General features: G+C 42.1%; 1 protein-coding gene across 1 annotated transcript; it reads right to left on the bottom strand.

Annotated features, from left to right (window-relative positions):
* Positions 1-3390: 3390 nt before the first annotated feature.
* LOC117048195 (di-N-acetylchitobiase-like) lies at positions 3391-12304 on the bottom strand. Its single transcript, XM_033151689.1, has 7 exons — positions 12109-12304; positions 9081-9219; positions 7064-7272; positions 6177-6348; positions 5849-5946; positions 5190-5351; positions 3391-3773 (listed from the first exon to the last, which is right to left on the bottom strand). The coding sequence occupies exons 1-7, from the start codon at positions 12253-12255 to the stop codon at positions 3585-3587; spliced, it is 1116 nt and encodes a 371-aa protein (XP_033007580.1). The 5' UTR covers positions 12256-12304; the 3' UTR covers positions 3391-3584.
* Between the last annotated feature and the right edge of the window lie 1257 nt (positions 12305-13561).

Raw genomic sequence — 13561 nt, 5'->3', positions numbered from 1 at the left:
AATAGTCCTGAGGTGTTTTTTTTGGGGGGCAGGGTTCATTGGTACCTATAAACTATGCCTGCAATATCCACCCAACCCCTCTATAAAGGAACAGGGTCAAGGAAGCACGTAAAACCAACAAGGACTCACATAGCCGCCTATTACCCACCGCTTTCCTGGTCAGCAGGTCCCCTTATTATAAGGAACAGGTGGCAATCCTAGACTAGCCATCCATTTGCACAATACAGTAGGTGCTCGGGACTGGTAAATGCTGCTTGGAAATGCAGCGGTAGAAATGCACCAACTGGTCACTTTCAATCTGCAGCTGGTTTGGGATTTCAGCAAAAGAATCACCCCACAGAAAGCACGCTGTGTGGCTCAGTCCTAGCAAACAACACTATGTTCTGTGAATTAAGCGGGCCCAGGATTGCAGCCTAAATTTTAATCAACAGTAAATTCAGTAACATTGCTCCCCTGGTTCCTTTTCTAACCCCAAACCCAACCCTATCAAATCAAGACACTACGTGCTGCAGCCCTTGAGCCCTCAGATGAAAATTCCTGGTCAAATTGGGGACTAGCACACAGCTATCCGATCTGTTGCTTTGGAAACACTTCCTCGCCTGATTCTTAACAAGGAAGTAAGTTCTAGGAGGTGTCCAGAAAAAGGGGTGTGCGTGCTGGGGTTACTCAGTGATGGCCACCTTAAGTCTGTGGGCTCCCCCTAGTGCCAGTCAGTTCCTCAGCGTTTTATTTGTGAAGGGGGGACTTTTTCAACACAGAGGAAGCAGCCTAATTTTGCAAGGTTTGAGAGAGCTGTGCCTCCTAGCACTCTGTATTTGGTATCCCTAAATACATCAACCAACAGAAACCCCACCCCCCATCCATTTCCTTGTCACCTTTCGTTAAGGAAGCATTTGACATCTAAGATTGAAAGTGAGACTCAAGTCCTTAATTTTGCAGCCGCAAAACATAAATTCTGCCTGCTCCTTGGCGTGCAAGTTTGAAGAGCCAGCTGTATCCAAAAAATTATTTAAAAAACAGATCTGCATCCACTGTGGAAATGTAATATAGCCTACTATTTCATAAAACAAAATACAAAATAAGGTGTGGCTATGTTGCAGTCAATCTGTTCTTGAAATATAGTGTTTTATTAAATGTCGCAATGGGTAGAAAATTATGATTATTAAGGAGAACTGTGTGAAAAAAGCCCCCTTGGGCTCATGTAACTTGTTTCATGGTTCTTAAGACCCTTGGCCTATATTTTGTTCCGTTTAGTAGAGTATCTTACTCTCAAACATTTTTTTCCTCTGGACAGATGGCCTTTTTCATTGTTGATGATAGCAAAGCTGAGATACATATCTACCGTACCTTATCAACAGGTTATAAAGTTACATGTAGCTAGGGACTGACATCCCGTCTGTCTATATTATGAAGTCCTAAGGGGAACTAGATAAGCCTGGAGGGCTGTATTTTGACCCTGGGCCAGAGGTCCTCCCCTCACCGCTGCTTTAAGGTGTCGTAAGACTTTTCATTGTTTTTGTTAGACTAATAGGCTACCCCCTCTGGTAAGATGTAAATATCCCTGGGAAAGGGCTGTTCCTTCGGTAGTACACTGGCCTTGCATCAAAGGGTTCCAGGTCCGATCCTATCTCCAGGATTGGGAAATGCTTCCCTCTGAAAATTTGGAGGGCTATTGCTAGATGGAGCAATGGTCTGAGTGACTGGGTATAATACACCACCTTATCTTCCTAAGCAATTCCTTGATTTCTTCTTCAGCTTAGTTGATAAAATGAAACTGATTTTTCCAGAGTTAATATAATTTGTACAGGTAAAGGCCTTACATATATATACAAGGCCAGTCCCCATGTGATGAAAAAAGCTAAGCGTTATCAACTATGCACCTCGACCTAAGATGTAAACATGGGTAGTAAATTATTAACCAGAACAGTCTCTTGCCCCTCTCCTATGTCAAATCATTGATCTGGCAGTTCTCTCGATGTTGGCAGCTCAGGATATGCCGCATCATGGTTTTATGTGCATCTTCCCCTTGCACTTTATTTACACTGACCACCAGTTTTCTGTCCTTTGCTTTCTTAGGGTACATATTTTCAAGAGAGAGAAGTTCCTCCTGCAGCTATGAAAAGGAACAGCAGTCAGAATACTTTAGTCACGAGTTGATTGTGCACAGTACATTCTCTTGAGTACAAACAGTACATTGAGAAAACGGCACAGTGTACTTTGCTGTGTCCCAATATGTTTGTGCATTCAGTTAGTTCTGCGTATGCCTATAAAGAGAACGGGTAACTTAACCCCATAGGAGTGGTGTTTCCAACTGCCCCCACTTGTCCTTGGAAGCCTTGCAGGACCATGAGCAACTTCATGTGAAGGGTGTTTCTAGGACGAAGGTGAAACTATAAAGCGCCTTTATTTTTGTTACTGGATGCTGGAATATTGTTTATGTAATCTTGTTATATTTAGAGTTCTGGAATGCTGCTTTTTTGTTTATTATATTTGCTACTGTGTTGCTTTGCACATAGGAAATGCTTTTTGCACTGTTTGGTGTTGAAATGTATTGTTTCTCTTTGCCCTTAAGCCACGTTGAGCAGGCTTGTTTTTGTGGGAAAGCGGCATGCAAATAGAATGAATGCATGAGCTGCTGACTGATCGCCAGGATTATAGGAGTCTTTGGACTTCCCTCTTTCCTTGGGGGAGCGAAGTTTTCGAGATCAAACTGAAAAAGAAAGTAGAGCGGCAACAGCACATCTCCTTGAAGAGCGACTTTAATGTCATGCTATCCTACTTCTTGAGACTGCCGTTGGAAGGAGGAGCTGGTGGTGGCATGTTGAGCCCATGCAGAAGCTGCGCCCCCAGGGTGTTTTCTCAAGTGGCTGGTCAAGCAGAGGTTGTCCTGAGGCCAGCTTGTGTATTGTGTCACAAGAGTGAGGGTGCTCTGCCTTTTGACCTTGTCTGGATGGAACAGTGTTCATCTCTTGGTGGTGAAATCAGGCCAGGCAGTTGGAGTGTTGGCGAGCAGAGGAAATATGTGTGTGATTTTTTAAAATTTTATTGCTGTATTGGCTTTTTTTTCTGCCATGGGCTCAGGTTGGCTCTTGTTATAGGGCACTGCTGGCCCCCTGTTGTAGTCAGAAAGGGATGGATACATTGGAATTAGATTATGTGTTTGCATAGGCCAGAGGTGTCTTGAAATTTAGAAATGCTATTGTGAGGGTGGAGAACAGAGGAACGTATGATTGGTTGAAAAGGATGGGGAGGGAGGTTAGAAATGTTAGGGTGATTCCCCTCGCTTTCTGCTTCTTCCCCCATTATATGGGCTCTTCCTAGTCCCCATGGTACTATCAAAAGGTTTTGCTAAATAATCAGTTATAGGATAAAAGATATACATGTGATATAAAGGTACTTAAAACGTTATTTATTAATGCTGAACAAAATATAAAGCAGGTATTTAATTTTATTTGCTGATAATGATGTATTAAAATTGAAAAAAATAAAAACCAGATAATTAAAACTAATTATATCTGCATGTAAATATTCATTAAAATTGAAAATAATGACAGCTAACAGGCAAACTAAACACTCTCATTAAGTCACTTTGGTATCAAGGCTGCCCACATTGCTGCTGTTTGCTCTTGTGCTACGGAGCCACCGGAGTAGTTAAGGCAATCTGCGTTCCACATGCCAATGCCCCTTAAACCAAGTTTTTTCACATAGGCTGCCTTCAGAGAAATGCTCCTGGGATTGTCAAACCACACTTGATGAAAAACACCATGTTCGTCCTACAAAACAGTGAAACAAAGGGAATGTGTGAATATGCCTCCTGCAAAGTAAGCTTGATGATGAGAAGTTTTTGCACTTGGATCCAAGAAAGCCAAACTCAAGTCTCTGCCAAATGCTCCTTTGCATTTCTCTCAGCCTTTGAAAAATGGAGCTAATGGGCACATGCCTCAAAGTGTTACCATGAGGCAAAAGCAAGAGAAAGCCTGTTGCAAATTTTAAACGCTATATAAAATGATTGGTTATTGACAACATTTAACACAGAATACTGGTTGATAATATGCCTGCTTACTGTTTATGTTTCCAATAATTATTTGCAAATTCTGCAAGTCTACTTTCCCCATATATGAATCCTTCAGCCAAGACATGACAGGTACCCATTTCATCAGGAATATCCATGCTTGATTAATGCAACACATTATAGCTTCTGCTTTTGGGAAAATTTCAGAAACCAGTTGGTGCAGAATACAGCAGCTAGGTTGTTGAGAGATGCTGGTTGGTATTAGCATTTTCACCCCTATACTTAAAGAGCTTCGCTAGATCCAAGTTTGCTTCTGGGCACAATTTTAAAAAGTCATAAATGCTCTGGGATCAGAGTCCCTGAAAGATTGCATCTTTCCAACAGTGTTTGCCCAACAGCTGAAATCATCGTTAGAGGCAGCTGCTTTCACTTGCAAAATTTAGATGGGTGGCAACCAATTAGAGGAACATTTCTCTAGCTATGCCTCAATTATAAAACTCCCTCCAACAGAGAGGTGCCTCCCTTGTTATCTTTCATTTTGTAGGCAACATATGTCCTGTTTTTTATTTATTTATTACTATATGGGATTCCCCCCACCACCCATCTTTAGAAGATGAAAACCATGATAAGGTTGCCCAAGTTTTGTTTTGAATATTCATGCACATCCAAGTGGAGAGTTTGTGGGGTGAAGTGACCAGGGAGAGGGATTAAAAAACAAACAAACACACACCTCTGAATGCAGCTTGTAGTCTGTCTTGCATTCAAATGTGGCTATTCCAGCTATGTTTGCATTATTCCGCCTACTCTCTCCATCTTAAGAATCATAGATATGAGGGACAAAACAACCATCACCTACTTTTTCTCTTTCTCCAAGTCACTCCCACCCCAGCTTTTATTTTGTTCAGCACGTTGCTCCCTGAAGAGTTCCAGCAAACTCAAAAGCATGTTCATATTCATTGTAAATTCTATGATATGTTACTTTTTGAATTTACCCAATAAAATTAAAACTTCAAAAACAAAAACGAAACAAAAACAAAAGCATGCTTATCACTTTGTGACACTGGGGTTTTCCCCCTTAATGGATCAAGACAGCTACTATCTGATTCTGGTGTACTTGTGCAACTTATATGCTTATAAAAGAAATACATTTCAGAAAGCAAGTCTTTTAACAACTCACCCTGTATTCTAAATATGGGGCTTCCTGTTCCTTATCCCACAGGATCCCGGAAATAGAACTGTTTACCAGATCCATGATTACTTTATACGGGCGCTGACGTCCTGCCGCGTCACTGCATGGAGCCCCTCGAAAAGGAACTTTTGCAATTGAACAAACATGGGCCTGAAGAAAAGCAACTTCTGTTACACAGACGTGTTAAATCTCAAAAAAAGGGAACAGTCTATAATCCATGCCCCTGAATTAAACTTCAGAGACAACAGTGAACAAAACATAGTTAGATGTTAGCTATCACCTTATTGTCTACTCTACTGTAAAAATAAGTGTTGCAAAAGCTTAGACGAAGAGCACCACATCTCCAGTCTCAAAATGGGTTTGAAAATATTTGGGACATGGTAACATTATCAGAACTTACATATATTAGAAGAGAAAATAGCATGCAAATAAGAAGGTTTTTTAAAAGAACATTTGGCATTGCTATTTTTTTTTTGAATACTGTAATGATTTTAAGGAAAACATATATCTGTAGAATTTATTTACGTTATTGTAATGTGAAAATTATAATGTTATATACTATATTATGTATCTCTGTGAGCGTTTTAAATAATAAATAGAAGTTGTTTTAAACAATAAATATAATAAATCAGCTATCTTTTTCTTACCTTAATTAAGCCTAGACAGGTATAATCATAGCCGTACCATGGAACACCCATCACAATCTTCTTTGGATTAATGCCCATGTGAATGTATTTTTCATATTCTAATTAAATAACAAAAAAAAAATTATATCAAACCATCTGAAATTCAGCTGGAACAATCATATATCTAATTTTACAATTCTTGAATCCTCTCGCCTACCTCAGATCTCCATTTTTCAACCCCTTCTCCCCCCAATTTTTTTTTTACTTGTTTTCTTGCTTGGGGGGGAAAAGTGGGAACAAATTTTCATGGCTTCAACATTTTTGGAAATGTTATATATTTGGTTCTTACCCATTATGGTGTGGTTATATGGAGCATTGGCTCTGGCTATGCATTGTGACCACACCTGACTCTGTTCATCGTAAGACATAACAAATACGAAATCACAAGACTCTGCAATCCCGGTGTAGTTGTAACATCGTTTGTCTATACAATCTGGAGACCAGGCTACATCAAAAGTCACCTATGGGGGGAAATAAAAACACAAATCTATCTCTGAATGGATATTCTTAGTACATTATACACAAATTAAAATTCATTTCAACATTGCATATGGTGTGTTTTTCAACTTAGCTTTACTCAGGGTGAACCTATTAAAAATTAATGGCCCTAACTGAGCCATATTTATTAATTTCATGGGGTCTACTCTTAGTAAAACTCAGCTGAATACCATCCATTGCTGTTAATTTCTTGGAATGTTTGGGGACACAAGCACAGAATCATTTGTGTATACTTGGCAACAAGGTATAAGATTCTAAATTTGTTTATTTAAAAGTTATTGGATCAGATTGTTATTATTAATGTTTGATGTTTTATTATGTTTTTATATGTGTTGGAAGCCGTCCAGAGTGGCTGGGGCAACCCAGCCAGATGGGCAGAGTATAGATAATATGGTAAAATTATTATTATTATTCCTGGCCTATTACTTTTTTGTTGCTGGGCTGACACTTAATGGAATAGCTGTGCCTGCTATCAATATCCAGTAACAAATTTTTTGCTCACAACGGTAAATGGTGTCAAAAAAGAGTCTTTAATGTCATGCACTGAGATGAATCAATGGAATTTCCTGCTTGGCAGGGGGTTGGACTGGATGGCCTTTGTGGTCTCTTCCAACTCTATGATTCTATGTGGAATTGAATTCATATTTGTGTAAGAGTAATCTCTACTTTATTTTTTACCTGTGATCCTGGAATTTCTCTGTGAAAAGCTTCTGTTGTTTCTTTAACCAAATCTGTTAACGCATAGTATTCAGGTGAAGACTTTGCAACCTCCTGTTCAATGTCTATATTGATTCCATCCAGATGCTGTCTTTTGGCCAGATCCACTTTTTCTTTTATCCAGGCTGCTCTGACAGCAGGGTCAACAATTGACTTCACAGATATGTCTCCTAAATAAGAAAATGTGATTAAGTGCCAGGCTTGAATTGCTAGAAGGGACAAGAAACAAACTACCATATTAAATATCACTCAATATATAGCAGTATATTCCACTTAACTCAAGGGGGCTTACTTTGTGATAGGCTATGTTTAGGATTGGAGCCCTGATCCCTTACTTCATAACTATCCCAATCTATCCACCCAGAGCTCTTTGTACACATCCTGGGGTAAAAAGCCTTCATCAGCAGATCAGGGTTTGTATGAACCATAGCTGTCAACCTTTCCCCTTTTTGTGGGAAATTCCCTTATTATAGCATTGGGAAACAGCAGAGAGGGTTGACAGCTATGTGTATAGGAGTGGGAAACAGCAGGGTGGGCTGACAGCTATGGTATGAACATCTGCTGAAGTGGATTATGTGATTAGCAGTGGGCTATGGATATTAGCAAGAAGAGAGGGCCTGAACACCAATGTTCATAAAGGAAAGGAGAAAGCAAAACAAGAAATTTAAAAAGCATTTAGAAACTGCTTCAGAAGTTGCTTAAGAACTCAATCTAGTCACAAGATATATTGCTGAACTTTTGTGAACGCACATATATTGTTGTGCTAAACTTATACTGTTTTGCTGACACCACTGGATTGGTTTGTTGATTTACTGCTGAATAAAACTGAGTTGTATCCTCCATCTTTTGTGATCCAGATTATTTTTCCCAATTACTTGATCTAGTTAACCCCACTGTGTGCCAGAGCTACCTTACACCATAGCTGTCAACCTTTCCCCTTTTTGCGGGAAATTCCCTTATTATAGCATTGGGAAACAGCAGGGAGGGTTGACAGCTGTGCCTTCCACTAACAATTTACACTATGTAATGGGGCCCAAGGAGTAAGCTACATGTTACATAAACTACATGTTACATTCAGTACCCTCTTTTTTTTTAAGTGTGCTTAATGCTACCACTTTTATTTTGAAGGAAAGCAGTTGTTTGGGTCCCTAGTCTCCTGGCTGGCACGTGCCTCTGAAGATGCTATTTGCAGTAAACAGCACCTTTGGTGCTGGCAGCAAATAGCAGCCACAGGAGATTCCTTGGCAGGAGATCTGCAGAGGACCCTGATCTAGACTGGGAGCACACTACCAGTCTGAATATATGCAAGTGTGCTTCTTTCTCAAAATAAATGCATGAGTGTGCTTGCTTGTTTGTTTGTTTTAAAAAAGCACGTTCAATGTAGATTGGCTCTAAATGGAAACACTATAGCTTCCAGGCTGCTTCAACTTTACGTCTGGAGCAACACATTTGTGTTCTGGCCTGGCAGCATGTGCTAAAGCAGTTACATCCCACTTTATCCGTGGCTGTCCACAGTATGACAACAGGACAGGATATTACATGAAGTATCATGATCAATTACACAACCATTTAACACAGCTTACATAGAAGTTCCCTGAAACAATCAGAACTTTATCTTCTGTGTAAGTGAGTTTAGAACTATGGGAGATGGGAGGAGAATGATGCATGCTTTACACTTCTTGGTATGCATGAATCTAAAGCTAGTAGATTTCAAAAGAGAGCTCCCCCAAAGACTGATTGGTCCATCATCCCTTTGTGCTCGAAGCAGCTTAACATAATGGAGATCGCTAGTGTGTCCTGAGACTGGTGGTGCGAGCTGACAGTGCAAGCTTACTTTCACACAATCACAATATTCTCTTATAATTACTAAGGTTGCGCTCCTGTGCACAGTTAACAGGTGTACCCAATTACTTATGAGAAAACACATACAAGATGCTGATGATGCACCAAAATGTTCTCATTACACTGCAGAACATACCTTTTAAAACAACTCTGGCTCCTCTTGAATGGGCGTAACACATAAGCTCAGGGTCATATTTTCCAAAAATCGCCACTGTAGTAATATGTGACCAGTCATAAAATTTCCAGGCCTGCCCACCAATGTCAAATATAAAGACCTGCAGAGGCATAGCAAAAAGAAAAATAGTAAAAGTCTCTCTCTCCCCTCACAACAGCCAGATGTGCTAACTCTTGTTATTGGTGTCATTTAAACCATTTATTTGTTCATTTGGTTCTTACTTATTCAATATAGTTCTATCAATTGTTCAACAGAAATCCTCAAGGTGGCTTACAACACTATTAACACAAAAACCATCTGTATTTAAGCCCACCAACACTTAAGTTAAAGGTAAAGGTAAAGGGACCCCTGACCATCAGGTCCAGTCGTGTCCGACTCTGGGGTTGCGGCGCTCATCTCGCTCTATAGGCCAAGGGAGCCGGCGTTTGTCCGCAGACAGCTTCCGGGTCATGTGGCCAGCATGACAAAGCCGCTTCTGGCAAACCAGAGCAGCGCACGGAAACGCCGTTTACCTTCCCGCTGGAGCAGTCCCTATTTATCTACTTGCACTTTAATGTGCTTTCGAACTGCTAGGTGGGCAGGAGCTGGGACCGAGCAACGGGAGCTCACCCCGTGGCAGGGATTCGAACCGCCGACCTTCTGATCAGCAAGCCCTAGACTCTGTGGTTTAACCCACAGCGCCACCTGGGTCCGTAACACTTAAGTTACATGATAATAAAAAATTAAAAGCCAGTGGAAACAGCAGCGACACAACTCAGCTAAGGAAAACCTACTGAACACCAGTCCAGGTAAATAAAGTAGTTTGCACCCAGTGCCTTAAAACTCTAAAGACAGGTGCAACACAAAGATATAAGGACCAGAAAAAAAACACGAAAGCCCTCATAGGTCATCAGTGTAGCTCCCACAATAGGCTCTCATAGTCAAATGCTAGGAGTGTTCCTAATTCATGAAGTAGATTGTCAAAAAACGATGGCTCTAAAGAGACTTAATCTTTGTATGGATCAAATAAGATAGTTTGCTAAATTATGGGATCTCATGATAAACATTTACCCTTTCAAATAAGTGAGTATTATCTTTAAAGAGATTAGCTAAAATTCAAGGTTTACTGACTAATGTGAAGCACAAAGATGGGTATCGTTAATTAAACCACTTCCAAGCAGCAACCCACAGAACATCTTGTAATAGAAGTTGGTGATGATTTTCCAGGGCTCAACCTATTAACCCTGGGAAGCAGGATACAATACATTAGGGAGTTAACTTTCAGATAAGTAGGTGAGATGCACTTCCCATCTAATTTGAGCATTTTAACAATTAGAAGCATGCCTGAAGGGGCAGGGCACATTGGTTTCATTTCCTCAGATACACATCTGCCTCAGACAAATTTTCTCAGTAAAAGGGACTATTACGGTTCAGCAGTGCTGTGGTAAAAAAAGAGGATGTTCAAATGAAAAATAAATAAAACAGTCCTGTATATATTTCAGTGGAGCACAAGAGACACCTAAGCCTACTGAAATCTATGGGTCCAAGCATGCTTAATTCTGCATAGGATTGCAATCTATGCACCACTCTGCACAGCAATGCAGCTTGGGACTCAGCTATATAGCTGAAAATAAAACGTTTTAAATGTGTTGTAAAGTGCAATATACAGATGTGACACTAGATGGCGACAGTGAGCTATGCCAAATTCAATATATTTTTCAAAATGTTTTTTAAAAAGCATTTTTTTATATGTGTGTAGATTCCAAATTGGACAGCTTAAAATGGGTGAGGAGACAAATTCATGGAGGTTAAGAATATCCATTGCCACTAGCCATGATGGCAGTGGATGCTTGGGTTGCGAACGCGATCCATGTGGAGGCGCGTTCGCAACCCGCGCAGCTGCGTCTGCACAGGCGCAATTCGCCTCTTCTGTGCATGCGCAAAGTGCGATCTAGCGCTTCTGTGCATGCACGAGCGCCGAAAACCAGAAGTAACCCATTCCGTTACTTCCGGGTTCAGCATGGTGCGCAACCCGAAATCACACAACCTGAAGCAGCCGTAACCCGAGGTATGACTGTATATTATGTGCAGCAGAGATAAGGAACCTTAGGCCCAGAAGCTAAATGTGACCCTCAGTATCTTTCTAGCTGACTCTCAGTCCTCTGCCCAGGCCAGGCTTTCTTTCTAGGATATATATTCTCTCCTCGCTAGACCTACTTCATGCTTTCCACTGCTGCTTTTGCGTAGGTGGAATGTGTCCTTGAGCTCTTATAATGCTTCCTGCATAAAGAAATGGTGTGTAGGAAACTCTTGACTTTCACATGGCTAGAACCACAGAGTTTCTCTTTTCCCACTGTTTTGACCACAGAGGGCAGTGTCAATCAGTTTTCAACAAGGGGAAGCCCAGCATTACATATAAGCCCCCAAAGAAATTGAGGGGGGGGGGTAATTCAGGTTTTGCGCCTTCCTTGAGAGGGCACCAGTACCTTTAGCAACTGCATGAAAAGCAGAAATCCAACAGGTGGTGCAGAAAACTTCAGGGGCATGGCGGACTTAGCAAGCATTGCAGGATATGTATGGAAGCTTCAGCCTTTCCAGATCAGTGTTTCTGGAAGTTGGGTCTTCAGCTTTTTTGGGGGGGGGGACTACAACTCCCATCATCCCTAGCTAGCAGGACCATTGGTCAGGGATGAGGGGAAATGTAGTCCAAAGCCAGCTGGGGACCCAAGTTTGGGAAACCCTGGCCCAGGTGTTGATGAACAACCACCTCCCGCCGTCCCTAGTCATTGGCTATGCTAGCTGGGGGTGGGACGGGAGTTTGTAGTTCAGCAACGTGTGGAGAGGCTTCCTCACCCCTGACAAGAACAACCTTCCAAGTTACCATCACCCGATCTCCCTCCCCCTCACCAACGCCGTAGAGGATTGGCTGAGAGGAGCGTCACGTGCCCTCACCAAGCAACCGCGCCCTCCTCTCCTCTCCTCTCCCCCTCCCGCTGTTGCGCTTGCGCACCTCGAAGTCCCTGGCTCCGGAGATGGGGTTGCAGAGCGCGGGGTCCTCGCACGGGCACGCGCCGGAGCTCAGCCGCAGGTGGGAGATGAGGAGGAGGAGGAGCGCGACCGGGAGGCGCGCGCCGGCGCCGCTTAGCAACCCCTCCATGTCTTTGTATCCGGGGCTTAAGCGGTGCTGCGTGCGTGCGTGCCGCGGCTGCTCCTTTTCGCCTCTGCCTCTTCGAGAATATATAATGCCTGGCTGAAGGCCGACGTGGGGGAAGGTGGGAAGCTGGCCCCGCCCAGAAAGGGAGAGGGAGACGCTGAGGGAACCGTTTCTTGACGGTTCCATGAGCGCCCCTTAGCGTCACCCGCCATGTTTTACCCTCAGGGATTGGCTGTGCCAGTTGCCTTAACCGTTCAGAGACAAAACGCAAGAAGTGGAATAATAATACAACTAGTAAAATAATAAATCCCTCAGGAGCTGCCTAATTTGGACACTTTAAAGACAGCAGTACCCGATCCTCTGCACTCTGTATTCACTGTGTTACCTTTCCCAAACTTTGAGGGGGGTGGTCGCACCACAACTCCTTGGCTCCATAAAAATAATTATTATTTATTGCATTTACATACCGACTTATACCCAGAGGTCTCAGGGCAGTTCACAGAACAAAAAATAAAAAACCACAATTTATTGATGGATTGAGTTTATATACTGCCCTATACCCAGGGGTCTCAGGGCGGTTCACAGAATAAAATCAAGATATAAAGCCACAAGATACCTAATAAAAATAAAAACAACAACCCAATAGCCCCCCCTCCACACAGAGAATTTTTTTTATTAAAAAAAAGGGCATAGGATGTAAATCGGATCAATCAATGGCCTGGTTAAAAAACGTTTTTGCCTGGCATCCAAAGGTGCACAATGAAGGCACCAGGCGAACTTCCTTGGGGAGAGCATTCCACAGAGGGGGAGCCACTGCAGAGGAGGCCTGTTTTCATTTTGCCACCATCTGGGTTTCCCCAGCCAATTGGGGTGGCTTCCAACCCATATAAAAACATAATAAAGCATCCGACATAGACTCATCCCTAGTACCCACCAACCCTATAAAAACATTTGGAATGGCAGGTTGCATAACCTGCTAAGAAAGATAGCAGCACCATAAAATTTGAGGCAGTAACGATTGCCTACGTTTACTGAGAATTCGATTTAAACTGTTCAGTTTGAAAAATTGAAATTGCTGAGCATGATCCAGTGATAGCAGCTTTTCAAAGTTTGGTTGCCATTTACACCTCCAGTAGCCACCTAGGTAATCCCACCAGCCCCCAGGGGGTGGTACCACCCACTTTGGGAACCACTGTCATAGAGATCCCAGGTCCTTGGGGTTTTTGTGTTGTTTTTTTTAAAAAGCATAATTTGAATGCCTAAAAGCCAAGTCACCTCGCTCCCAATTCTGAAATTGCTCTGCAGTAAC

The sequence above is a fragment of the Lacerta agilis genome, chromosome 6 (assembly GCF_009819535.1).
Source record: "Lacerta agilis isolate rLacAgi1 chromosome 6, rLacAgi1.pri, whole genome shotgun sequence".
Lineage (NCBI taxonomy): Eukaryota > Metazoa > Chordata > Lepidosauria > Squamata > Lacertidae > Lacerta > Lacerta agilis.
This window is presented reverse-complemented; position numbering and strand designations above follow the sequence as displayed.